Source organism: Cottoperca gobio, chromosome 22 (assembly GCF_900634415.1).
Source record: "Cottoperca gobio chromosome 22, fCotGob3.1, whole genome shotgun sequence".
Lineage (NCBI taxonomy): Eukaryota > Metazoa > Chordata > Actinopteri > Perciformes > Bovichtidae > Cottoperca > Cottoperca gobio.
Window position 1 is genome coordinate 17,215,163 of NC_041376.1, and position 24,649 is coordinate 17,239,811.

The 24,649-nt window shown below is 39.4% G+C and overlaps 3 protein-coding genes across 3 annotated transcripts; 2 read left to right on the forward strand and 1 right to left on the reverse strand.

The window, feature by feature from the left end:
- The first annotated feature begins 513 nt into the window (after positions 1–513).
- On the forward strand, positions 514–4,056 carry fam177a1 (family with sequence similarity 177 member A1). Its single transcript, XM_029460200.1, has 5 exons — positions 514–671; positions 1,140–1,325; positions 1,673–1,739; positions 2,096–2,193; positions 2,393–4,056. The coding sequence occupies exons 1-5, from the start codon at positions 603–605 to the stop codon at positions 2,606–2,608; spliced, it is 636 nt and encodes a 211-aa protein (XP_029316060.1). The 5' UTR covers positions 514–602; the 3' UTR covers positions 2,609–4,056.
- A 666-nt stretch (positions 4,057–4,722) lies between these two features.
- On the reverse strand, positions 4,723–12,175 carry ppp2r3c (protein phosphatase 2, regulatory subunit B'', gamma). Its single transcript, XM_029460199.1, is given in 14 exon segments — positions 4,723–5,150; positions 5,228–5,287; positions 5,435–5,572; positions 6,484–6,620; positions 6,931–7,006; positions 7,234–7,289; positions 7,485–7,566; positions 7,568–7,618; positions 7,731–7,801; positions 8,032–8,129; positions 10,432–10,544; positions 10,656–10,760; positions 11,701–11,825; positions 11,953–12,175. Coding segments are annotated over 14 exon segments (1,383 nt in total). The 5' UTR covers positions 12,029–12,175; the 3' UTR covers positions 4,723–4,955.
- Positions 12,176–12,402: 227 nt separating this feature from the next.
- Positions 12,403–24,432, forward strand: prorp (protein only RNase P catalytic subunit). The gene is made up of 10 exons (XM_029460197.1): positions 12,403–13,209; positions 13,988–14,123; positions 14,390–14,624; positions 15,512–15,816; positions 16,561–16,608; positions 16,733–16,865; positions 22,407–22,517; positions 23,505–23,653; positions 23,941–24,139; positions 24,229–24,432. Exons 1-10 carry the CDS (start codon positions 12,786–12,788, stop codon positions 24,355–24,357), a joined length of 1,869 nt encoding a protein of 622 aa, XP_029316057.1. The 5' UTR covers positions 12,403–12,785; the 3' UTR covers positions 24,358–24,432.
- The last annotated feature ends 217 nt before the right edge of the window (positions 24,433–24,649 follow it).

Genomic DNA, 24,649 nt, shown 5'->3' on the forward strand with positions numbered 1-24,649 from the left:
ATTTACTCAAAGTATAAAAGCAAAAATACCCACAAAGCAGGCAAAAATAGTCTCTGTTAGTGTTATATTATTATATATTTTACTGTTGGATTAATATGAATAATGCATTGACATGTAAGCAGCATTTTAACGTTACAATAATTGTGGTGAAGCTAATTATTTCTATTATTGTTAGTTCATTTTTACTACATGTGTTTTTCCTTATATCTAAATAATTAAATTATTTTATTTATGTATTGGTTTTATTTTTATTTTTATATAGATGAACACACTTATTGTTCTAACTTATTTGTAAATATTTATTAACAATGGGTGTAATGTTTATTTCTTGTTTCTTGGTTTATTGACAATAACATTAATAACATTAATTTCTTTAAGTAGAGTGTATTAACTGTATGCGTCTACTGGAAAGTGGGAAGGGAATTCATTTTGTGCAGCAGAACAGTTGCAACCAAATACAAGAATGTACAGTAGGGCTCAATTTTGCCGTCAAACAACCTGTTTTTTGCGCAAAAAGCTTTTATTCTGAAAATGCTCGACAGGAACTGTTGCTAGCAGTACCCAGACAACAAGATTGTGGCGAGGTGAAAGGAGTGACTGAGATGGCAGATTTGTCGTTGTATTTAACTAATGTCAATGTTTCACTGGGGCAAACTATGGAGACTGATAAGGTTAGTCCATACAATAGTACTTTCGCCACTTTTCTTGTTTGTGAATGATAAAACTCAGACTTTTTAAATTAATAGCGAATTACTTCCTTAGCCGAGAAGCTAACCGTCAACAAACCGCAACAAACACAAAGTAGCTAGCTAAAGTAAGCTAATATAAATTGCAGTGGTAACATTCGGTTCGATTTACTTTACTTACCTTACTGTTTAGCCACAATACATTATGAGGTAAACATAACGCTAGTTAAATAACTTTGTGAGGGAGTTAAGTTTTATTTTGTACGAGTTCATTGTGCCAAATATACTACCAGAGTGTGGGAGTGCACATCAAACTCCATGAGAATATCTCTTCGCATGCTTGCGTCTAGCTTATAAGCATTTACAAATCATGCAAAAGCTATTAATATTATACTCTATATTACTAATAATAATGGTAATGGTATCATATAAATGTATTGTTTGTTTTGACAGAGTCCAAGAGGAGTGACAGACTTTGAGAGGCTGGAAATGGGAGACCCTGCAGGGAGGCAGGGGAGTGTGAAGGTTCCCCGCAGGACCATCTTCTTTGCCAGTGGAGAGACCATGGACGAGTACAGCACCGATGAAGAGGAGGAAGTGGGGGAACCTCTGAAGAGAGATGTCATTACTGTAGATCCGGTAGGCTGAGATCAAAATGTTTTACAGTCTAAAACTGAAACCATCAGGATTTGACAGATACTGAAACAGCCTCAGATGTAAGGCATTTCTTGTGGGTGGTGTTTGCAATAAAGCAATGCTTCTCTTAGACCTATGTACAGGTAAAACGCCTTGACATTCACAAAATAGGTTATTATTTGTAGGATATTGAAAACAAAACCTGACTTTGGCTACTGATAGGGATGCTGTCAATAAAGAAACTGTGTTAGATGGCAGGGCAGAAGTTCAGGCTGTCAAATTAAAGTGCAATGTTCCTTATCACTACACTGCTTTATAATCTAATTGTCATGTTCTCTTATGTATTTTAGTCCAAACTGACCTGGGGTCCATATTTCTGGTTCCACGTGTGGAGAATGGGCACCTCTACTATCTCAGGTAAAATAGTCTACTGTCTTAGTTGTCATTCATGCTCGCAAGAACCAATCGCATCTCGCTTTGTTCTGAAATATCATGAGCTATTTTTACAGACAGAGGAAATCAGGTAATTTTTACAAATGCTCTGCAGAAAAACTGGAATATGAGCAAACTGTACAAATAAGATGCTTTACAGGAATGTAGCATAATGTAGTTTACAGCATGTTTCACACTTTCACACATTGTGTTTTGTTTTATGTTCCCTTCATATCACGGCCCAAGTGATGATCACAAAAAAAAACAAAAAAAAGAAGCTGGGTCAAGTGTTAGAAGATGTTTTTATTGTGTGTGTGTGTGTGTGTGTGTGTTTCCTGTAGTGTGTGACTTCATGGGAGAGAGACTGGCCTCTCTGTTTGGAATCACTACTCCTAAATACCAGTATGCTATTGATGAGTACTACCGTATAAAGAAAGAGGTAGGAAACGCACATCTTTGAATTTCATATTTTAATTTATATATATTTTAAATCTTTAAGTAAATATCAATTAAGTCGCACTTTTTTAAAAGCTGTTTTTACGCAGAGGCAGGAGCAAGAACTCATACATCAACTGTCAAATGCTAATTATTATTATTATTATTAGTACTAAATGCAACACACTGGTGGTGTCCTGCAGGAGGAGGAGGAAGAGGAGGAGAACCGTCTGGCTGACACAGCGGAGCGTCGTTTTGCAGAGCAGCGAAGAGGTGAGAGAGACGATCCTCATCCTGCTACTGTGGAGCAGCCGGAAGCATCTGGAGCGTCCTTTGTAAACATCAGCTTTGAGCTGGAACCTGAAGCTCCTCTCAACACTGCAGACACCAACAGAGTCCCTTCTCCCCTCCCCTCCTGAAAACTGACTCTCACACGCCTAACATTCACACATTTCTATCTGTTGGCAAACACCTTAATTTCCTTAGCTGTATAGTTTAATAATACTGCTATTTTTCTAGGTTTTTATTTTATAAAAGAAATCTTAGTGCACAGTGCAGGGAGAATTCAAAGGGCTTTGGTAGTGACTGCACTCGCCTTACCTGTGAATGTAAATTTGTGTAAAGCGTGAAATCGTTTGCTAGACTAAGATGCATCATTGAACGGCTTGGTTGACTGAACTGGGACTGGGCTCAGTTGAGAAAGTGAAATAAATGCTGCACGTGTATCTCATTGAGAAATAGGTCAGCAATCTCAAAATATTTTATCATTGATTTATAAAAGGAAGGAAGTCCACCCTGAACTGCAAAGAGAACAGAAAGTGAATTACTGGCCGCACCACCAACATGAACACACACAGGACCCTGCTACTGAATATATGCAAAGACATTTCATACATTTAGCCAAGTGTGTAAAGACATGACCTGAGTTATTAAGTAGGGCTGGTTAATCCAGGAGCTAAATTCATAGTTACGATGTTCGGTCTCATATTAATTACTAATATCTTGTTTTCCTTCAGAGCATACAAACCTGCCTGCAGGTGTTTGATTCAACTTTACTTCAGCAGCACATATTTACTGATTTTGTGGCCCTCATGGAAAGCATTATATCCAAGTCATCAGATATTGCATTGTGTATTGTGTAGGTGGGTTTATGTAATTGAGATTTTGAGCCGGTCAAGAAGCAGCAGTTTGTTGGTCAAAGGTATTTCAATACTAACCTCAAAGAAATGATGACTTTCTTTTCTTTCTTCTTAAAATGTGTTTCTGTGATACTTAAATCTCTTGACTTGTGCTAATTGTTTTCTGCAGAAAATGCCGAAAGTGCTACATTTTTAGCCAATTTAGAACATAATATATACCAATATAGTTCCAATCTTTAAAAAATCTGCTCATACTCAAATGTATTGATGACTGATGACCTACACTGAAAACAGTGCTACTAGCTTCATGTGTGCGTCGAGGGTTCATTCTTAAAGTGTCCTTGTGGAAGTGTTTATCTGCGCAGCAGGCGTAATGCTGAGACTGAGCTATCATAAGCTGCTTATTGATTCTTTTTATCCTCTGTCATGGCTGTGTGTGGACAGGCCTCAGATCTCAGAGTGGCGCAGATGCAGAGAAATGTTTGATCCATTTCAAGAAGAGATTTCTAAATGGGCCTTAAAGAAGTACTGAAAGGGAAAGCCCAACATATCACACCACAAATATGTTAATAACACTTGACTACTTTATTATATTATGTTATATTATTCATGATTTTTTATGTGTAAAAAGGGCCTATATGCAAAAGTTATTAACAAACCTTTAATGAATATATATATATACATATTTATATTTTCTGTGGGTTAATAAAATATTTAAACATTCAAAAGGTTGACTTGTTTTTATTATAACTAAATTAATAAATATAAAAAATACAAATATATATACACACAAGGACAGACAAAGATGACAAGAACTTGAACTTATACATCTATAATATATTTTTTATTATAATATATTATAGATATATAAAACAATAAACCAAACATGGATGAAATAATAGTTATAATTCTTGCAGTTACTGCAACTTAAATGTGTGTTTACTGAGCGTTTCAGGTGAAATCTGTTAAATATGCGATGTGTGTTTGTGTGTTTGATGTATGTAAGGGAAAAGAAAAATACTACATTTTGAAGTAATACATAGGGAACAAGTGAAAGATAAATAGTTCTTATTTATTTCCCAGAAAGTTTCCTTAATGGTAGCTTTATTGTGTACAAACGCTCTTGTGACAGATTTATTGGTCCACTTGGGGGCAGTAAACAAGCTGGGAGCAAAACATTGACGTGTTTACCCCGCAGACGCACAACTCAACCTTAGCCTGCACAAGCATGAGATGGTAGTGGCGGCTTCATATACAGTAAATAGTAAGATTTTGGCGAAAATCTATGTAAAATGCATTTATTATATATTTGTATTTTCTCCCATCTGTGTGATGTCAGTGGGTGTAAATGAGGAGCTTTCATTATACAAACAAAAGGAAACATTTAGGCATCGTCAGTAAAGTAAAACATTTATTTTAAAAAGGTCAATGACAAAAACGTGTGTATTAGGTCTTCTTTACAGGAACATAACTACCTCCTTCCATCCCCATTTATTTCCCCCAGGTTCTCACAATGTAGACATTTAGCTAAACTGAGTCAGCAGTACGAGTTCAGTGCTTTCAGGTTGGGAGTGAAACTGGGACCTTTTGGTACCGGGAGTGTCTACTACAACACCCCAAATCATCTTCAGCTGTCGTCGAGGTCAGCTGTGTTGCTGCCGTCGTTGTCGTTGGCAACCAGCACTTCTCTGTTCTCATAGGTCCAGAAGCCGTTGAGGTCGATCAGGATGCTGGTGACGGTATCGCCCTGGCAACTGTTCACCAGGTCCTGGAGAGTGATCTTGTAGGGGTCTTTAGGCTTCACCATGTCAAAAATCTCATCCTGAGGAGGCAGCGATCAAAATGTTCATCTTTTTTCTTTAACCCAAAACAAAGGAAGTCTACTTGTGTGTAAAATACCTTGACATCCTGGAAGATGACGGGCTCCTGACCGTGGAGTTTCATCTGCTCCTGAATGGCCTGAAGAAAACAAAGCACACAACAGCATCATGAAACACTGACACAAAGAGGTGTGTGATCTTGTATTTCTGATCCTCATAAAAAGATACAAGCTAGGTCCTAGACTTAAAGAGGGGCTTACAGTCAGGAGCTACAATGAGAACTTACCCTGAAAAAAAAGTTGAGAGAGAAGACGTTGAGGTATCCTCGATTCTCCATGTCCAAAAGTTTAAAAATATACTGCAACGCTGCTGGCTCCTTCCTGTTTTCCAACGCCAATACAAAGTCCAGATACGTCTTGTAGTCCTGAGGTAGAAGAAGAGGAACGCAATATTTTTTATTCTTAGTCTAAATATCCCATTTAGACTCAGCACACAGAAGTCTGTAAAACTAAAAGTATGCACAGAGGATAGATTTAGATCAATGCCATGTCATTCTCAACATTAAAACAGTGTCATCAAATGTGTGTGAGCGGCCCAGAGAGGACACTCTGTGCGTTTAAGGTGAACATTATGAGTTTGTTTGAAGTTTAACATTACCATACTACAGAAGCTCTTCGAGGCAAGTGAGAATATAATATATACTGGTAATACATTTTCTAAGTCAGATCTCCTGTGTTTATGACTTAAGAAAAGGTCAAAAGAAAAAAGGTTTTGCCAGGATAATCTGTCTGAGTTCTTTCATTTTGTTTACAACTGTGAAACAGGTGAGAAAAAAGGTTTTGTGTTGTAATACTCATGTTGACCACAAGAGGCTGAACTACCAAGAGGACTAAAAGCATTCATGTTTTTCTTTCCAGGTTTGTTTCAATCTCTCCCTGACATGACAGGATCACCTGCAACTATTTTTAGAAACTCAGAAAATGCATCCTGTCAAAACCTTTTTTTTTCACCTGTCCTTAAGTCATAAACACAGGAGAGAGAAACATTTAGATCAGGCTTAAAGAAATGGACCACCAGAATTTATTTTGTCTTGTGTCTCAGGGCTTCCGTAACATACAGACAGGTGAGCAATTAAAAGTCCTGAATAAATGGGAGGACAAAGATAACAGCTGCGGAACAGGAGGGGTCACCGGTTTACAGTATGTTAATGCTGCGAGCGTCACAGTCACCACATCTAAACTGGGAGATGTTGGACTTTGTGTTAGACAGTGCTCTTCAACATCTTTTGTTTGTAACCCATCTGTATGTCTACCACAACCCTGCTGTTGATTGTACCATTTCTCCGTCGTATGTGAGGCACTCCTGGAACACTCTGTCCAGGAAGACTGAGGTGAGCGTAGCTGTGCCGTAGCGTGAAAGCTCCTCTTTGCTCAACATGCCGTTGTGGTCCTTATCCAGGTTGAGGTACTGGCCTGTAGAGAAACGAAGACCACATGGTTGTATGACTCTGCCAGTCAGGTTGCAGTTTACATCCATGTCTGTCCAAAATGTCATCATTTCAAAGCGTTATCCTATTAGTCATTTGTGTACAATTGCGTCCCTGAGTTACCGCCTTCACTACAATGTACGGACGGACTGAGAGCCCGAAAACATAATGCCTCCGACCTCTGCCGTCACAGATTATATTACACTGCATATACACCTATAATATTCCTGAGGATCATTTAACAGCATGAACTTTTGATGAGAGACTGGAAGCCTGGCATTCAGACGTTTTCTCACCGTAGACTCGGAGAGCCGAGGGGGCCGAGAACCAGTTGGACTCCTGACTCTCTTTAGAAAGCTCCTCGTCTCTCAACTAGGAGCACAGAGGGAGAGGGGAAGCAAGACATCAGCTGGTCTGTACACTTTCAGGGAGACTATTACAATTACAGACTATTTTTTATTTGTCCCTTTAAAAAAAACCTTAGGTTTGGTCCTTTAACTGCCTGGTGGTAGTGTAGAAACCTAATAAACGTGCAACATGTTATCACATATACCTACAACCAAAAAAAAATAGAAGTGCGAGTATTAAAAAAGATCTACCTCCAATAAATCGTCCAGAAAACTGCAGGCTAATATATCCTGGATTTTAATCTTGCCTGAAAAACAAAAGCAGACTTTATCGCATCTTTATAAACACATATCGCCAATAATAAAGCACACAGAATGTATCTGGCCATGTTTCATCACACCTCTGTCTGTATTGTGCATTTAAAATAGTTAATCATTCTAAGCCTTTACATGTATTATCCAACACTTTACTGTGAAGATACATTGTTATGGTTTGGGCTCACCTGTCCGGAGGGGGTCCAGGAAGAAAAAGAACTTGCGGACAGCGGTGCAGACATAGAAAGAGTAGAAGGACTTCTCCAGTCCAGTCCAGCTGAGGCAGAGTGGGGATCAGCTCCAGGATGTAGTTCTCCAGATCCTAAACACAATAATGGCTTTTTAAATTATTTGAGTACCAATGCAAACCCTTATTCTCCTGCTGGCTTACTATTTAAACTTGAAATGTGTGGTGAAGTGATGGACATGCTTACCGACTCTCTGAGGTGGCCCTGTCCTGCTACATCATACAGACTCAGACCTATCCGGGTCTGATGCAGCCACACTGCATGTACAGAGAGAACAGAGATGAGATATTCACCAGTTCAGATCAATAAAGTAAACGGCGCCGGGAGATACGAACAAAAACAAATATCAAAGGAAATATCTTAATATATGTTTAAAAAATGTTATCAGTTAACAGCCGTTAACAGTGGTTGTTCTACCTTTTCAAGATATAATATATATTAAACATGTAAAAAGAGACAAGGTACAAAAGAAAATGAATGTCCAGACCTTTCCTCATGACGTAGTTAAAGAACTGCATGATGGAGATCCTGCCGTAAGGGTCGCTGTGGAGCAGCTTGGAGTACACTCTGGCTGTGAAGAATTTACTGAAGGAAAGAGAGAAAAGTTGTTACTTTTTATTACATCGCTGTTTGATCTGAAAGCCTTGTTTCCCCCTTTTCATCTTCTATTAACATGTTCTTTTCAGATACAGCTACAGCAGCTATTTACATCTATCATAGAGGGACTTTACTTTCTCTGGACTTTCAATTAATCTCTGTTTCCACATCAAAGCCAGATTTCTATTGACAATGAAAACATTACTAACTTTTAAAACACTCCAGGCAAGAACATATTTTTTCATGCAATTTTGGGATTCTGGACTATTTTTCTTCCATAACACGTCTTCTTTCAGACTGGTGGAAAGACACTTTGTATAATTTGCTAATTTATATTGCCACATAGTGCGTATGTACTTTGAGTTGTTTAATGTGGCCAAATGCATCTCTGCCAACCTCCAGCAGTAGTGATCACATTTTCAATGCAATTAGGATTTTATGTGTTTTTGCCTGAATATACAGTTAGGTCCATAAATATTTGGACAATGACACAATCTTCATAATCTTGGCTCTGTACACGACCACAATGGACTTGAAATTAAACAATCAATATGTGCTTTAAGTACTTTTCAGCTTTAATTTGAGGGTATTTACATCCAGATCAGATGAATGGTGGAGGAATTACAACACATTGTATACGTGGTATCCCCTTTTTAATGGACCAAAAGTAATTGGACAATTGGCTGCTCAGCTGTTCCATGGCCAGGTGTGTGTTGTTTCCTTGTTAGTTCATTTACAAGGAGCAGATAAAAGGTCTAGAGTTCATTTCAAGTGTGGTATTTGCTTTTGGAATTTGTTGAGGTCAACTCTCAATATGAAGTCTAAAGAGCTGTGACTATCAGTGAAGCAAGACATCATTAGGCTGAAACATTAAAACAAACCCATCAGAGAAATAGCAAAAACATTAGGTGTGGCCAAATCAACTGTTACTGTGGTACATTCTTAAAAAGAAAGAACACACTGGTGAGCTCAGCAACACCAAAAGACCTGGAAGACCATGGAAGACAACTGTGGTGGATGACAGAAGAATCCTTCTCCTTCACAACAGTTGGCCAGATCAAGAACACTCCAGGAGGTACAGTCGGTGTATCTGTGTCAAAGTCAACTATCAAGAGAAGACTTCACCAGAGTAAATACAGAGGGTTCACCACACCATGTAGACCATTGGTGAGCCTCAAAAACAGGAAGACTAGATTAGAATTTGCTAAAACGCATCTAAAAAAGCCTGTAAAGTTCTGGAACAACATCCTGTGGACAGATGAGACAAAGATCTACTTACAGAATGATGGGGAGAGAAGAGTATGGAGAAGAGAAGGAACTGCTCATGATCCAAAGCACACCACCTCATCAGTGAAGCATGGTGGTGGTCGTGTTATGGCGTGGGCATGTATGGCTGCCAATGGAGCTGGTTCCCTTGTATTTATTGATGATGTGACTGAATGCAGCAGGATGAACTCTAAAGTGTTTCGGGCGATATTATCTGCTCATATTCAGCCAAATGCTTCAGAACTCATTGGACGGTGCTTCACAGTGCAGATGGACAATGACCCAAAGCACACTGCGAAAGCAACCAAAGAGTTTGTTAAAGAAGTGGAATGTTCTGCAATGGCCAAGTCAGTCACCTGACCTGAATTCAATTAAGCATTTCACTTGCTGAAGACAAACTGAAGGGAAACTGCCCAAAGAACAAGCAGGAAGTGAAGACAGCTGCAGTAGAGGCCTGGCAGAGCATCAGCAGGGACCAAACCCAGCGTCTGCTGATGTCTATGGGTTCCAGACTTCAGGCTGTCATTGACTGCAAACGATTTGCAACCAAATATTAAAAGTGACAATTTGATTTATGATTATGTTACTTTGTCCAATTACTTTTGTTTGGTCCATTAAAAAGGGGATACCACATATAAAATGTGTTGTAATTCCTCCACCATTCATCTGATTTGGATGTAAATACCCTCAAATTAAAGCTGGAAGTCTGCACTTAAAGCACATATTGATTGATTGATATTGATATTGTGGTCGTGTACAGAGCCAAAATGATGAACATTGTGTCAATGTCCAAATATTTATGGACCTAACTGTACAGCCGTCCTGTCAGCCAAGACACATCGACGTCAGAGGGATTTAAAGTGAAGGTGACAGCAGGTTTTGTTTTTTTCAACCTTTGATCCAGCATGAACTCTTGGTGCAAACAGGAACACATAAAACAAGACTTGCGTGTGTGTGCGTGTGCGTGTGTGTGTGTGCGTGTGTGTGTGTGTGTGGGGGGGAACCTTTACTTCCTGTTCCTTACTTGCACTTGGACCCGGCCTTCTCCCCCACCTGCAGGTAGGCTTCATAGCTGATCATGGCTTCCTCTCCACTCACTGGAGGCACCTGGTGCTTATCGAGCAGAAACCACAGATTCTGCAGAAAGACAAATAAGAAGATAAAAAGACATCAAAGTAGACGGTCACCAAATATCAATCCTACACTGTTGTTATTCAAGCAGAAGTAAGGCATTTGTTTGTGTTGTACCTGTAGTTCCTCATTATCCAGCAGTTCTCTGCTCTTCCTCTGGAGGAAGACGGCTCTGGATTCCTCTCTCAGTTTCTGAAGTAATACTTCATCCTCTGCTGGTAGCTGCAGAACAACATCATCATCATCGCCGGAGTTATTTTCCCTTCTGCACATCTTTATCGTTAATCAGCAAGCCTGTTTCATGGCACCTCTGCTGGCAACTCCACATCAGCTCAACATCATAATCCTCATCATCACTATCACCATTACTATTGTTTCAATATTACAGCTGTACCTCACTGTAATGTAAGAGCATTATGATCACTGCTAAAATCATCACAGTCAAACAGCCGTCATCACACCTTCAAGTCAACTTCCGCGATAAACACATCAAGTAAGACTGCGATACTGCACTTTGAATAGACTAATAACTAGGGGTGTAAATCACAAGTTTCATTACGGTACATTATACTTATTCTTTGGACAATGATAAGATGTTTATTATTCTTGCCACAATATGATTTCAATTCAAGGGGCAGCAATCGATGAGAGACGATATCATATGTTGCTCCTGATGTTCAGCAGGTTAGTTAGTTAAAAGAGAGTATCAGCACAAATGTAACTATCATTCTTTTTTTGGTGCCTTGTGTTCAGTTCAATGTTCAATTTGATTAATAAAAGAATGTTGGAAATAATTTCCTCTTTTTTTTTATTCACCAAACAATTAGATGTATTTTAGCAGTATACTGAAAGCAGCAGAACTGAATACACTTTAATATCTGCTTATTTATCGCGATATTTAACAACAATTTGGCATTATTTTCCTAATATTGTGCCAGTGTCGAGCCCCATGTCATTAATACAATGTAGGGTGTCCGGCCATACAGTAGCTTGTCCAAATTATTCTTGTAGTGGTTTTATTTGGGGGCAGAACATCTATGACTGTACTGTTAGTGGGATTTAGCAATGGCATTAGTCTTATATCTTGTACCATAACACAACCTAAATGACATGAATGACAGCACGTTTCATTGGGTGTATACGTTATGTATTTAAATAATACCCTGTAGTAAAATCGTGGAATGGTCTTGTAGGACGTGTCTTTGTCGCCTCCTTCCTTCCACTCTGTGTAATATTTAGTGAACAGCTCCGTTTCTTCTTCTTTCTTTTCCTCGTCGCTTCGCTCATCTGTAACGTTACAGCAACAGGGACACAAGCAAGTTAATGTTGAATTGGCTAACCAACGACTATAGCTATTAATCCAAAGTAGCTAACGTTAGCCAGTATGTAACGTTAGTTTACATTTTTGTCTCACCTTTTTTGGTGTTTGCTAATCTTCTTTTCAAAATATCCGACCATTGAGGCTGTTGTTCTTTAGCCATACCTGCCATGAAGTGAATTTAATATTTCGTCTGTATAATCGTCCCATTCCAAAAGTCAAAACATTGAAAAGTAGACTTGTGTACAAAAGTAGCCAAGCTACCCAGAAATGGGACAACGTCAAGTAACTGACTGAACAAGAATTAGGCTTCCGGTTTGAATGTCTTATTTCAAAGTAAAAGCGTACTTTTGATACATTTGGAAAAACGTTACCCTACAAAAAACAAAGTAAATGTCTTATGATAACAAGGAAATAAATGTGATTCTATATCTTTCCAAAAGAATCTAATAGTATTTATTCTTGTTTATCTTTTTGTTTCAAGTGATACTAGTTGCGCCTTTATTTTAAAACAAAATAACTTATTCCGGTCTTTCTCTGGTTTACAAACATGACGCTCGCGAACGGAGCTGTCAAGTGTTGATGACGTCAGGTTTGCGACGCGAATTTTGTACTCAGCCTCCAGTTGTGTTTGTCCGTGAAGTTATGTAGAAAGAAAGAAGCTGTTTAATTTAGATATTGAGGGAACGTGTGGGTCGCATCTAAATAGATATAATGGTGTGTAGAACCGGCGAGAGAGTGATAGTTATCTTTAAGTAACTAGAAGCATTTGGAAACAGCAAGGTTAGCTGGCTAGTCTCATCTCCAGGTTATTGATTCATCTAACTAACAGCACGTGTGTCCACAATTTGTATACGGCATGTAAGTTACGTTATATAGCTGATTTGGTGTGTAGAAATAGTTGATCTACATTAAACCCAGAGGCTAACATGGGCTCAACCTTGATGTTAAAAGTCAGAATGTGTCTGACACCGTTAAAGCCTTTCTTTCATCAGGGAAGTTTCTTCACACTACAAACTTTCCTGTGCAAGTCATCACAGCTGCCTGTCTCAGAACGCTTTCTATGCACCAGAGACACTAAACCCAACCCAAGAGGCAGGCAGACAGACACAAGGAACAGTAGACGGACTGGTGAACACGGGGATGTAAAAACTAGCACCTTCAGACGCAGTGGAGAAGACTTGTGGGATGATGAGAGCTCTGCTCTTTGGCAGAGGCCTTCCTTCCCCAAATCTATGTTTGCTGCCGGGACAGCAAAGAGAACTACAGATATATGGAAGAAGAAAGAAGCGATGTTCTCTCTGAATGAGGAGGATGAAGGGGAACCTGATAAGAGGACGACTAGACGAGCAGGTAGGCTGCTTCTACTTTAGTGGACGTGTTTTTGCGCTCAGCAAAGCTTCGTTTCTCTCTTACAGACTTTTTCGATGAAAAATGCAACAACATTGTAGAAAACAAACTGTTTACAGGAACAAGTCCGTTCAAAACTGTGCACAAATAATTCCAAATGTGTAGCTTGTTATAGCTACTCAATAGCCACTTGGATTGGGCTGTGTAGTGGCAAGAATCTGGCGACACATCATGATACAGGGGTTACGATACTTAATGTATAGCATTATAGATGTAAATCTAATTTCATAGTTTGAAGAACGCAGCACCACAAGGATTACATCTGAGTAGAACAGTCGGATCTGAATTTGCATTTGTAACAGTCCCTGTAACTTCCAACATCATAGCACTACTTTTTTGCAATCTGAGCAAAGGTATTAACTATATTATTATTATTGTTAATATTATTATTATTATTATTATTATTATTATTATTATTATTATTATTATTAATATTGTTAGTCTATATCAGTAAAAACAAAGTTCTTGCAATATTCTTTAGGTAAACAAATTTAGTTAATTAAAAATGTAAACGGACAGTACATACAGACTGTATATATTATACAAATCGTTTTTGAGAATCAATACAGTATCACAAAACATAATATTGTGATATATTTTCTTACAGGCTTTAAGTTTTGTTTAATGATGTTTTTCTAGTGCCTTTATAAAGTCTAAATGAATACTTCGAAGTGTTCTGGAGTGTTTGAGTTTCCTTCACTGAAGCATGAATGTTTCACAGCGTGGATGCAGCCTCCCGACCGGCCGCTCTCTCCTGCTGAGTGGAGGAAAATAAAAGAGTCTCTGGAGAATCAACGCTTTGAAAGCCATATGATGAGTTTGCTGTTAAAAACCGGGGCAGAGCTGAATATCGCCAAGTGAGAGGAGGACGAGTGTTTGTCTGGCTGTGATTTTGAAAGCTTTTTGTTAAGTTCTGATAGTAAACAGGAACTTTTACATTGTGAATGTTAATTGTATGCTTGTTGTTTTTGTCCAAGTTGAAAAGAAAACCAGTGCTACTCTATATTTAAGCATGTTTAACTTTCAAGCACTATAATATTAAATTAATTGAAAATATAAACATAAATGTTAATGAATTAAGCTTGTGTGTGTTACAAACGTGTACTGCACCGTTCTACCACAGGTCCCTACTGACTTTTGTAGCCATGGAAACAGAGACGATCCCTTACGAGCTGTTACTACGGTATCTGGCGCTGTGTGTAAGCGGTGGCCACGACGCCGAGGTGTTTGATGTCTATGACATTATGCGGGGATGTTTCCCTGCTCTAGACACAGGAGCCTCCACCCTCTTTATCAAGTCCTTCAGCCGGACAGCGAGGTGGAGGGAGGCTGTCGGCATCCTGAACGAGGTTAATAAGGTGAACAGTGTTTTGGTTGTTACTTAAAAATCACATTAAAGGGACAGTGCGGATGTTTTGAAGTGGGTTTGTAAGAGATGGCTATCAGCACGTCCCCAGTTTGGAGAAACAGATGGGACTTACCGCACATATGCTAAGCAATGGACAGCAAAACGTGTCTTAGCCACCCTAAAAAAAAAAAAAGGCCCACCAAAAAAACTCAGTTTAAACGTACGCTATTTTTAGAATACGCTCACTGCTTGACCTTGCAGACGGCCCTTTCTGGCGGGATCCGAAGCCGTTATCTATGCTCTCGCCACCAGACTCAATTTATATATAAAATAAATAAATAACAGATAACAAATATAAAAAACCTTTTAATCTTACCTCGCAGAACAAGTTGCTTTTCTACAGCTGACTCGATTGGTTAGTTTTTTGTATTGTGTGATTTTGGGGAATCCAAACTAACCCTTTAAAACTCCAAAGTCACATAATGACACAAACCAATAACGGATCGAGGCAGAAGTAGAGTAGCCACTCTTGCGTTCTGTAACGCTGTTCTTTTCAGTGGAGTCTGGTGGCTTTGACAAGAGCATAGATAACGGCTTCCCCGTTGAAAACAGACAGTATAGCTGTCGCACAGCAAGGTAAAGCGTTAAACATATTCTAAATATAGCCTACACTTAAACTGATATTTATTTCTTCAGGTTCCTGTCAGGTTCCTGTCTGCTTCTCTTAACTGGGGCGTGCCGACCACCATCTACTGTATCTAATGCACTGACTACGGAAAAGGACCTCATGCAACTCTTACTTCAAAACAGTCCGAATATCCCTTTAAACTCATATTGGAGATGGAGGACATGAGATCCTTACACTATCATTACCTGTCTTTGCTGTTATCCTAACAGGTCTTTACCCCTTCACCACGCAACTATGGTGATATCATCACAGCTGCAATGAATAATGGAGACTTGACCACTGCCTGGGCTCTTTACGATGAATTAATAGAAAAGGAACTGAGTCCGCACCATGATACCTGGGACGCTCTGTTTAGGGCAGTGAGGGAGTCTAAGGAGGACAAAGAGAAGAAGTCAGAGGGCCTGTCTCAGTCTGAGCACCAGGAGAGACTGCAGGGGATTCTGCTCTACATGAGGAACAACCAGATCTACCCCCAGTTGAGCCTCGCCATAACCATCAAGGCCTGCTTTGAGCGGTACGAGAGACACTCACGGTTGGACTGGATGCATATTAAACTCTTTCCTAAATTCAGTAATGCTCGTTTTCTAAACCAGTGATTCTGAAGGTAGAGTCTGTGGTTCTCTCCCAGGGGGTCCGTAAGACGTTTTCAGATTCATTCATTTAAATGATCATGACATTTAAAAATAAATAAACGCTTCATAACATAGATTACATTCTAATCTAATAAATGTTAAACTCTGTTAAATTTATAAACTCTTTGAATCTGCAATTGTCTTTAATACATGTCTAACATTTCTCTTGCGTGGTTGTTTCACATAACTAAGACGTGAAAGAAGTGTAAAAAATAGGCAACCAACGTTCATACCTGAAGTTATTTTCTCTTGTTGGTGTGGCATGATCTCATCTAATATTATATCCACCACATCCCAGAACTCTAATCTCCTCTAACATCTCTATTCTCTGTCTGTGTCTCTGTCTGTGTCTCTGTCTGTGTCTCTGTCTGTGTCTCTGTCTGTGTCTCTGTCTGTGTCTCTGTCTGTGTCTGTGTCTCTGTCTGTGTCTGTGTCTCTGTCTCTGTCTCTGTCTGTGTCTGTGTCTCTGTCTGTGTCTGTGTCTCTGTCTGTGTCTCTGTCTGTGTCTGTGTCTCTGTCTGTGTCTCTGTCTCTGTCTGTGTCTCTGTCTGTGTCTGTGTCTCTGTCTGTGTCTCTGTCTGTGTCTCTGTCTGTGTCTCTGTCTGTGTCTCCCTCCCCATCTTCAGTCTCACGGGGCAGAAGTGGAAAGGAAGTTGGACCAGCCCCAACCCAAAGTAATTACTCTCCTACCTCAACATGATACTTCATAGCAGCTTAATGGTTTTCATCCATATTTGTGCACGGGAAGAATAGTGTGTTCTGTATGTGTCATTTATGAATATATTTCTGTGTGTTTAGGGGTATGTGTAGATGTTGTGGGTCCGAGTTAGAGTCCATCCACCTGCATGATGAGGAGTACCAACAGCTGAGAGACAGCTTGATGACTGACGTCATTCAGGGAGAAGATGTTTTTAAAAAGACTACACAGGAGGTACACACACACACACACACACACACACACACACACTAGCAGTAGTATGCAGGTTCATTTGTAATATTTTATTGTATGCAGTTATGAAATATTAATTGGTATCAAGTGATTATTTATAAACTTTTTTTATTGGTTATATATTTTATTACATTATGCACACATTTAAGAATGCTCCCTAATTAGATCATAAGGCACTATATAAAATACAAAAATTAATAATATTAAAAATAAATCCACAAAGAGGATTAAAATAAGGTCCAACTGATTATTTATAATATATTTGATATTAAATTGTAATAATTTATTTGTGCTTGCCGTTTGTCTTAAATATTGTCTACCTTCATATTAAGCTTTTAGATTAATAAAGGATATGATTGATAATATATCGTGCTCACCGTGGTTGGTGTAAAACGTTTGTAAACTTTTAAGCCGAGTTCTGTTGCTTAGTTACAATTAATAAGTAACAATTCCATGATGTTCCAAAACTTTGTAAAAAATAGTCTTTCTAAATAGGAGGCTTATCTATTAACAGCATAGTACATTAGCTTTGTATCTCCTTCTCTCTAACGTCTGCTAGATGGCGTCATCGCTACACATGCAGCACTAGGCTGTTGAGGTCGGAGGAAACAGTTTAGTAAACTCTAGGACGGCATCGGGCACCGCGAGGCTGCCGTCTGTCCATCTGGTTCAAAGATGTTCAGTAATTATGTTAGCTTTATAATCTCTTTTTTTATAAGGCTGGTATCTGACATAGAAAACGCCGTCCAGATCCTTTCTTTATGCTTAGTAGCATAACAAAGTCATTTATTTTTACAATTTTATAGATTGAACAATTTACTCAATTAGCATCTAATACATCTTAATAATGTTCCTTAGCTACATTATTAAGATGTATTAGATTTTAATACAGTGTAATAATGTACCTTAGCTGAACACAATAGATAGATACTTTATTAATCCCGAGGGAAATTTAGGCATCCAGTAGCTTAAAATGCTGTTTTAGATCCTAAATGTCTGTTTTACATGAAACAAACCACAAATTGTAGAAAGAAAAACAATATATAGCGTTATAGTTATTGAGTTTTAGAGGCTAGCTGTTTGTCCTTGTTTCAGTTTGCTGGACAGATACGATAGTGGTATCAATCTTCTCTCTACAAGAAAACGCATCAATATATTTCCCATAATGTCACTGTTCTTTAAGGTAAACTATGCGTCTGCTTTGTGCAGGTGTTTAGTATTGTTTTGCATGAAATATGTCATGAATTTGTAACCAAGAGAAGCAGCCATCTTTATCCTGCAGACTGCACTGCACGTAGTGCGTGTCTGTGTGGAGAGAGAGGCAGGCACAAGCTTTTCATTGGATTGGAATGTTCTGGCTCTATTTTTTATAATGCCAACGATAATAAACTTAAAAACAAGGTTGTTCGCTTGAAATAGTTCCAAAAAGAAACCTGGGAACATCAGTTACATGCAGTTAATAATATGTCTCATATAATTAGCGAACAGAGAGAGCGTTTGCTTCCTTTGTGTTTTTCAGTAGTCAGGGGGAGTTTGTTGGTGCAACAGTTAGTTAAATTGAGGGGATTTCCAGCATGCGGAGCTCTATGTGTATCTGAACCACAACTACCTCCCGCCGAGGAGACAGACCAAGGAAGGCAGACATGCTGCTTTACTCGACTTTCTTAATTTCCAATTTAAGTCAATTCATTTCAAGGTCAAACATGGTGCTTCAGACTACAGAGGAGCGACAGACGCAGGGAGAGACGGAGACAGATTTGCATCAGTGCAGAGAAGAAGAGGAGCTGTGTTAGTCTGATGTGCTGATTACAAGCTCCTCACTGCCAGCAGGGAAGCGTGGTGTCATTTTAAACACAGATAGTTACAGATAGATGTTGAGACACTGAGATCACATCATGCATTTTGACTCTATATTAATAATAATAACTTTATTTATATAGCCCCTTTCGAAACTTCTGTATTAAAGTGCTTCACAAACAAAGACGAATAAAAGAAAGCGGGAGAGCAATCAAATACAAAATCACAGTCAACAAATAGAAATAACGGTAATAATGGTTAATGGTGCACAGAAAGAACAAATAAAATATGTAAGATGAAGAAAAAGGTCAAAGTGATTCTTGAAAGAGGATTTAAAGCAGGGCAGTGAGGTTTTCTAAGTTCCTCAGATAAGTTATTCCATAGTGTTGGAGCCCGAGAAGCAAACACTGTCAGCCTTAGTCTTCAGGCGGGACCGGGGGTACGGGCTGGTATGTAAGGAATTAAAGCTCAGCCAGGTAGCTTGATGCTATACCATGCAGGGTCTTCAAGCTCAACATTACATTTCTGAAATCAGTTCTAAAATGGACAAGCAGCCAGTGAAGGGAAGCTAACATCAGGGAGATATGATCCTGCTTTCGAGATTGAGTTAATAGTCTGGCGGGTACTCTTTGGAGACCCTGACGCATGGAAACACGGCATTAAAATAAATCCAGAGAAGTGATAAAAGCATGAATAACTCTTTGAAGATCATTAAACGTAATAGTTTAGCGTGAGTGTGAGTGTGAGTGTGTGTGTGAGAGCATCCACAGCAGCACAATAAACTGGTTTCACATATCAGCTCTGGAAAGTCCCTGGATAATTATACTGGACTTTCTCTCTGCCTCTCTTCCTCTTGCTCCTGCTCTCATTCATTCTTTTCTTTTCTTTGCCAATCTAATCCTTTTTTTAGTTTTCTGCACCTTTTCTCCATCATAACCAATCACTCTCTTCATCTCCATACAACATCTCCCCAATCTCAACCAACACCAGCCTCCACTGCACATTGTTGTAGAATGAATTATTGCCCCATAGTGTGTGTGTGTGTGTGTGTGTGTGTGTGTTTATAGTGAAGCAATCACAATAGATACTGGAGCATCAGCAGGCGTTTAATCTAGAGCACACCATCAGAGGAGGAATAGATTACAGCCTCTATTGTTTTGTTTTACATTTTTCTGGCCACGTTGTGCGTTTGTGATGGTGTGCGTGCAGTCAAATTTCAAGTCCAGGGGAATTCACTGCAACCTATTTCCGTACTGCTGCTATCTAAATGTGAAAGTACCAACAATGTTCCCGTGCTGGAGACCTATTCTCAGCTTCAGCACTACTGTCCTCATTCCCTGCACTGCAAATAACTTGTGTAAATATTCAACAAATGGACTATGAGCTGCATTTTCAAGTACTGGAGTTATACTAAAATTGAGTTTAGGACAGAGATTGAATACCTACAGATGTTTTTCCACATCAGGCTTTCTACTTGCATACTGTATATTCTCCCCTTTAGAGGAAATCAGTATATACTGTAAAGTGTGGCCTAATGTATATACACTACAGAGTCTGCTGACACATTAGTTTAATCTAAAATAACCTTTGTCCAACAGGGGAAAAAATCCCAGATCCCGAGGGTGTTCCATTTTATAAGCTATTAAACTTTCACATAAAACAGTACAGAGTACTTTATGTTTGTCAAGCTGCCAGCTGGCACTCTGCCACGTCAGTGCCGAGAAGGAAAGGCAGGTGGATCTGTTGCTGGCAGGCTTGTGATCAGTCAGTGAGAAAAGCAGCCGACCATCAGACCAGTCAACTCACAGGTGGGGTTCAGAGACACTCGGCGACCACAATAAGGAACAAGCCCCTGAAGATGTTGTTGGAGAGTTCTGCTGAACGCTTCTGTACATTTTCAGTACTCTCTAGTCAAATCAAATGTATTTATATAGCCCAATATCACAAATGATACATTTGTCTCAGTGTGCTTTACAGACTGTACAGGTTACGACACCCTCTGTCCTTAGACCCTCGCATCGCACAAGGAAAAACTTCCGAAAAGAAACCCCATAATTAAAGGGGGAAAAATGGAAGAAACCTCAGGGAGAGCAACTGAGGAGGGATCCCTCTCCCAAGACGGACAGACGTGCAATAGATGTGCAGTAGTGTGTACAGGATAAACAACATAGTACAAATACAACATTTGACAGAAATTATGTTGTGTTGAAAAAGAGAAAGTTTGGATGAATCCAGGAAAATGTTAAAAAGGTTTCTCGGCGTCAGGCAGGACCAGGTCAGCAGGCGCAGCCACGATTCATGATCCTGACGTAAACTTTATCAGTGGCAACCTGCCACATGAGAGACACTCCAGGGATGATACCCCGGATGGTGAGTTAGTAACATACATTTACATAAATGCATACAGATAGAGAGGGAGAAGAAGAGAGAGGAAGAGAAGGAAGAGAGCAGGGAGGTGTCCCCCGGCAGTCTAAGCCTATAGCAGCATAACTAGGGGCTGATCCAGGGCAAACCTGAGCCAGCCCTAACTATAAGCTTTATCAAAAAGGAAAGTCTTTAGCCTGCTCTTAAATGTGGAGAGTGTGTCTGCCTCCCGAACACAAACTGGAAGCTGGTTCCACTGGAGAGGAGCTTGATAGCTGAAGGCTCTGGCTCCTATTGTACTCTTAGAGACTCTAGGAACCACAAGTAACCCTGCAGTCTGGGAGCGTAATGCTCTAGTTGTTATAAGGTACTATGAGATCTTTAAGATATGCTGGAGCCTGACCATTAATTGCTTTGTAAGTCAGGAGAAGGATTTTGAATTCTATTCTGTATTTTACCGGGAGCCAGTGCAGAGCAGCTAATACAGGAGTAATATGATCCCGTTTCCTTGTTCTTGTCAATACACGTGCCGCTACATCCAGATTATTATCCAGGTCAATTGTCCGCTTGTTAAGCAGATACATTTACTGAACATGAGCACGTCTGCCGTTATACCCAAATGTGTTGGCCTAGACTGAAATATCTCGACAACTATTGGATAGATTGCCGGGGTATTTTGTACGGGCATTGATGACATTGACTTAAATGTTCCCCTAAATTTTCCCCATGCCACCAGCAGGTCAAATGTTTTACTTAATCAGTCAAATATCTCCACATCTACTGGATGGATTGGAACAACAATTTGGGATGGTCCAATAAGATGAGACGATACAGGATTTTCACTCTATCGTGGAGAACTTCCATTATCAGGATAATGGTGAATATCCTCACGAGTGACTTTTAAAAAAAACTGTCTAGCTCGCTATCCTCTGGAGACGCGCAATAAAAATATTTGTTTCTTAACAAAATGTAAGGTTAGTTGATTCCACTATGTTTTAGGTTTTAGGCATATTTTGATTATTGGGATAATATTGTGAATCGCAATTATTCTGGCCAGAATAATCGTGACATGAAATGAGTTAGTGTAGTTGGAAACATGATAGATATTACCTGCTTCATATCAACATATTAGAATAGTCCTTGTGAACTTGCTGCTCGTGTGGCTGCCTTGTTAGTAAAAGGTTCTAGTGCACTGCATGTCTTGCACAATCACTTATTTGTCGCTGTCTGTTTTCAGACTTGTTGCAGTTATAACGTGCCTATTAAAAATAATAATAATTTATTCTCTACTCCCCCACTGACTAATTGTTTTCTCTATATATCCCTTTCTCTGTCTCTCTGTCCATGTATGTGTCTGGTCAGGAGTTGGAGAGTTTCAAGGCGTTTGTGAAGAGAAAGCCAGCTTTTGATGTGGTCATAGATGGATTGAATGTTGCAAACTGGAACACGGACAAAAGCAAGCAGTCGGAGACGGTGAGAGAACACTAAGATGCTCATGCATGATAAATGTGATCTAACAAAGAGAACACCCAGGACGCTTATTCAGAGTCCTCTCTGCACACACACAGTTTTACAGTCGAGATTCAGCTGGTTTCTTCCTACATGTCTGTTCAACCACGGGGCTTTTTTGCCAGTTGCACTATGACTAACCCTGCAGTGTGTGTGTGTGTGTGTGTTTGTGTGTATGAGAGTAGACATGTGTAGGAGGCGCCTTTATAACCGGCCAATACCTGATTTTAACACCACCTAGCCTAGTTGTCTGCCCACATCTGTCAGGATGTGTCAACTATCTGTACCTCTGCATTAAAATATGTCACATCTTTCTCAGATGGCCACAAGACAAAGCAAAGTACAAACAGACAAACTTATTTCCCTATCTAGTCATCAAGTTCATGGGAAAGCTAAATGAACTATTCAAATTAATGCAAAAGTCATATGAATTTACGTCAGGACGGCTGAAACATATGAAATATGAAAATAGCTGCAGAATTTACAATTGGCAACAGTAAGAGCCTACAGCCACTTTATCGACACTGAGGCTGTGCCAGAGCTAAATGCTAACTTCAGCATGCTAACGTGCTCACAATAACAGTGTTAGCATGCTGCTGTCATTAGTTTGGTAGGTATTTGATCATAAAGCAAAGTATTGGACATATTGAAGTTGTTGACCTGATGATCATCCACGTTATTAGAATTCATCCTGAATGGGTGATGAATGTCAGAAGGGTTCATTCAGAAAATAACTTCCTCCTCCTGTCACTTCTGCATATCTAAAAAGGCATTTGAAAAAACATGACTTTGCTAACCATTTAAGAACTTGTTTTAAACTTGTATCATTCATGTAGCAGCTACATTATGGAATTGTGATCCAGACAGACGTCTTTGTCATTAATTATTCATGTTCTGTTTGTTAATGTTAACATAAATGAACGTATTGAGGCGTGTGCATGTGGGTTGCAGTTGTTGACGGTGGTGTCGGAGCTGGAGCGTCAGGGCCTGACTCTTCTGGTGTTGGGGAGGAAACACATGCTGAGACCCTCCAGATCCTGGGACAGGCACAATATGAACCTTATCCAACAGAAAGCTCATTGCTTCTTCACTGAAAACATGTGAGTACCTGGTAACAAAAAAGAGTAGCATGGAATATGCTCTTTAGAAAATACAGATTATTTGCTGAAAATGTTTAAAGAGCAGCATGCAACATATGTTAGGATTATTGAATAGAATGAGCCAGAACATAGAATATGAATATCATGCAGTACATTGGGCCTCATTCACCAAAATGTTTATTCTTTAATTTCTACTTGAGAAAAGTCTACGTCAGATTGATCATCAGAGCTGTTGCATTAATTTGTAATGAATTCACCTCGCACCTTTTGCTCTATGTCTCTGTCAGTTCGGAGGATGACCCCTTCTTGCTGTATGCCTGTTTGCATTCCGGGAACCACTGTCGCTTTGTTAGCAGGGACATGATGAGGGACCACAAGGCCTGCCTGCCAGGCAAAGCCATCAGACGGCTCTTCTTCAAATGGCAGAGAGGCCACCAGATGGTCGTGGATGGATATGTTGCAGCAGGCAAGAAAATCCGATTTCAGGTGAGGAGGAGGGAATGGTATGAAAGGAGACAGTAGATAATTGGGCATGATTGAAATAAGCATACTAATTAACTGTGTTTGTGTTTTAGAGTATTCTCAGCTACGACACCATTATCCAGACTTCAGTGGACTCGTGGCACGTTCCCTTCGACGACACAGAGGACAGGTGCACCTACGAAATACCACAACGATGGCTCTGCCTCAACACAAAGCACTGAACGCACACACTCCCACTCGTATGCTTTGATTATAACTGTGGACTTGTAATAAATAATTTACCACAAATAAATAAATGGCCTGCACTCTTTAGTTTTCCTTTTGATCCATAGAAAAATTACATTTGAGTTAATTGTTTTGTAATAATCATAAACATCGATGGCATCAATTGCGACAATGCGAAGGAGCAGCAGTGTTGTAGTCGGTTTGATTTTTGTTTTTTAATAAGACAAATTGCATTACAGGAACATACAAGATCTTGCAGAGAATACATACATGCAGTATAATATAATA

Coding starts and splice junctions, on each gene's coding strand:
- fam177a1 (XM_029460200.1), top strand. CDS start 603: ATGGCAGATTTGTCGTTGTATTTAACTAATGTCAATGTTTCACTGGGG. Junction 672..1,139: donor AAACTATGGAGACTGATAAG/GTTAGTCCATAC, acceptor TTGTTTTGACAG/AGTCCAAGAGGAGTGACAGA. Junction 2,194..2,392: donor ACTACCGTATAAAGAAAGAG/GTAGGAAACGCA, acceptor GGTGTCCTGCAG/GAGGAGGAGGAAGAGGAGGA.
- prorp (XM_029460197.1), top strand. CDS start 12,786: ATGGGCTCAACCTTGATGTTAAAAGTCAGAATGTGTCTGACACCGTTA. Junction 14,124..14,389: donor GCAGAGCTGAATATCGCCAA/GTGAGAGGAGGA, acceptor GTTCTACCACAG/GTCCCTACTGACTTTTGTAG. Junction 14,625..15,511: donor TCCTGAACGAGGTTAATAAG/GTGAACAGTGTT, acceptor TTATCCTAACAG/GTCTTTACCCCTTCACCACG.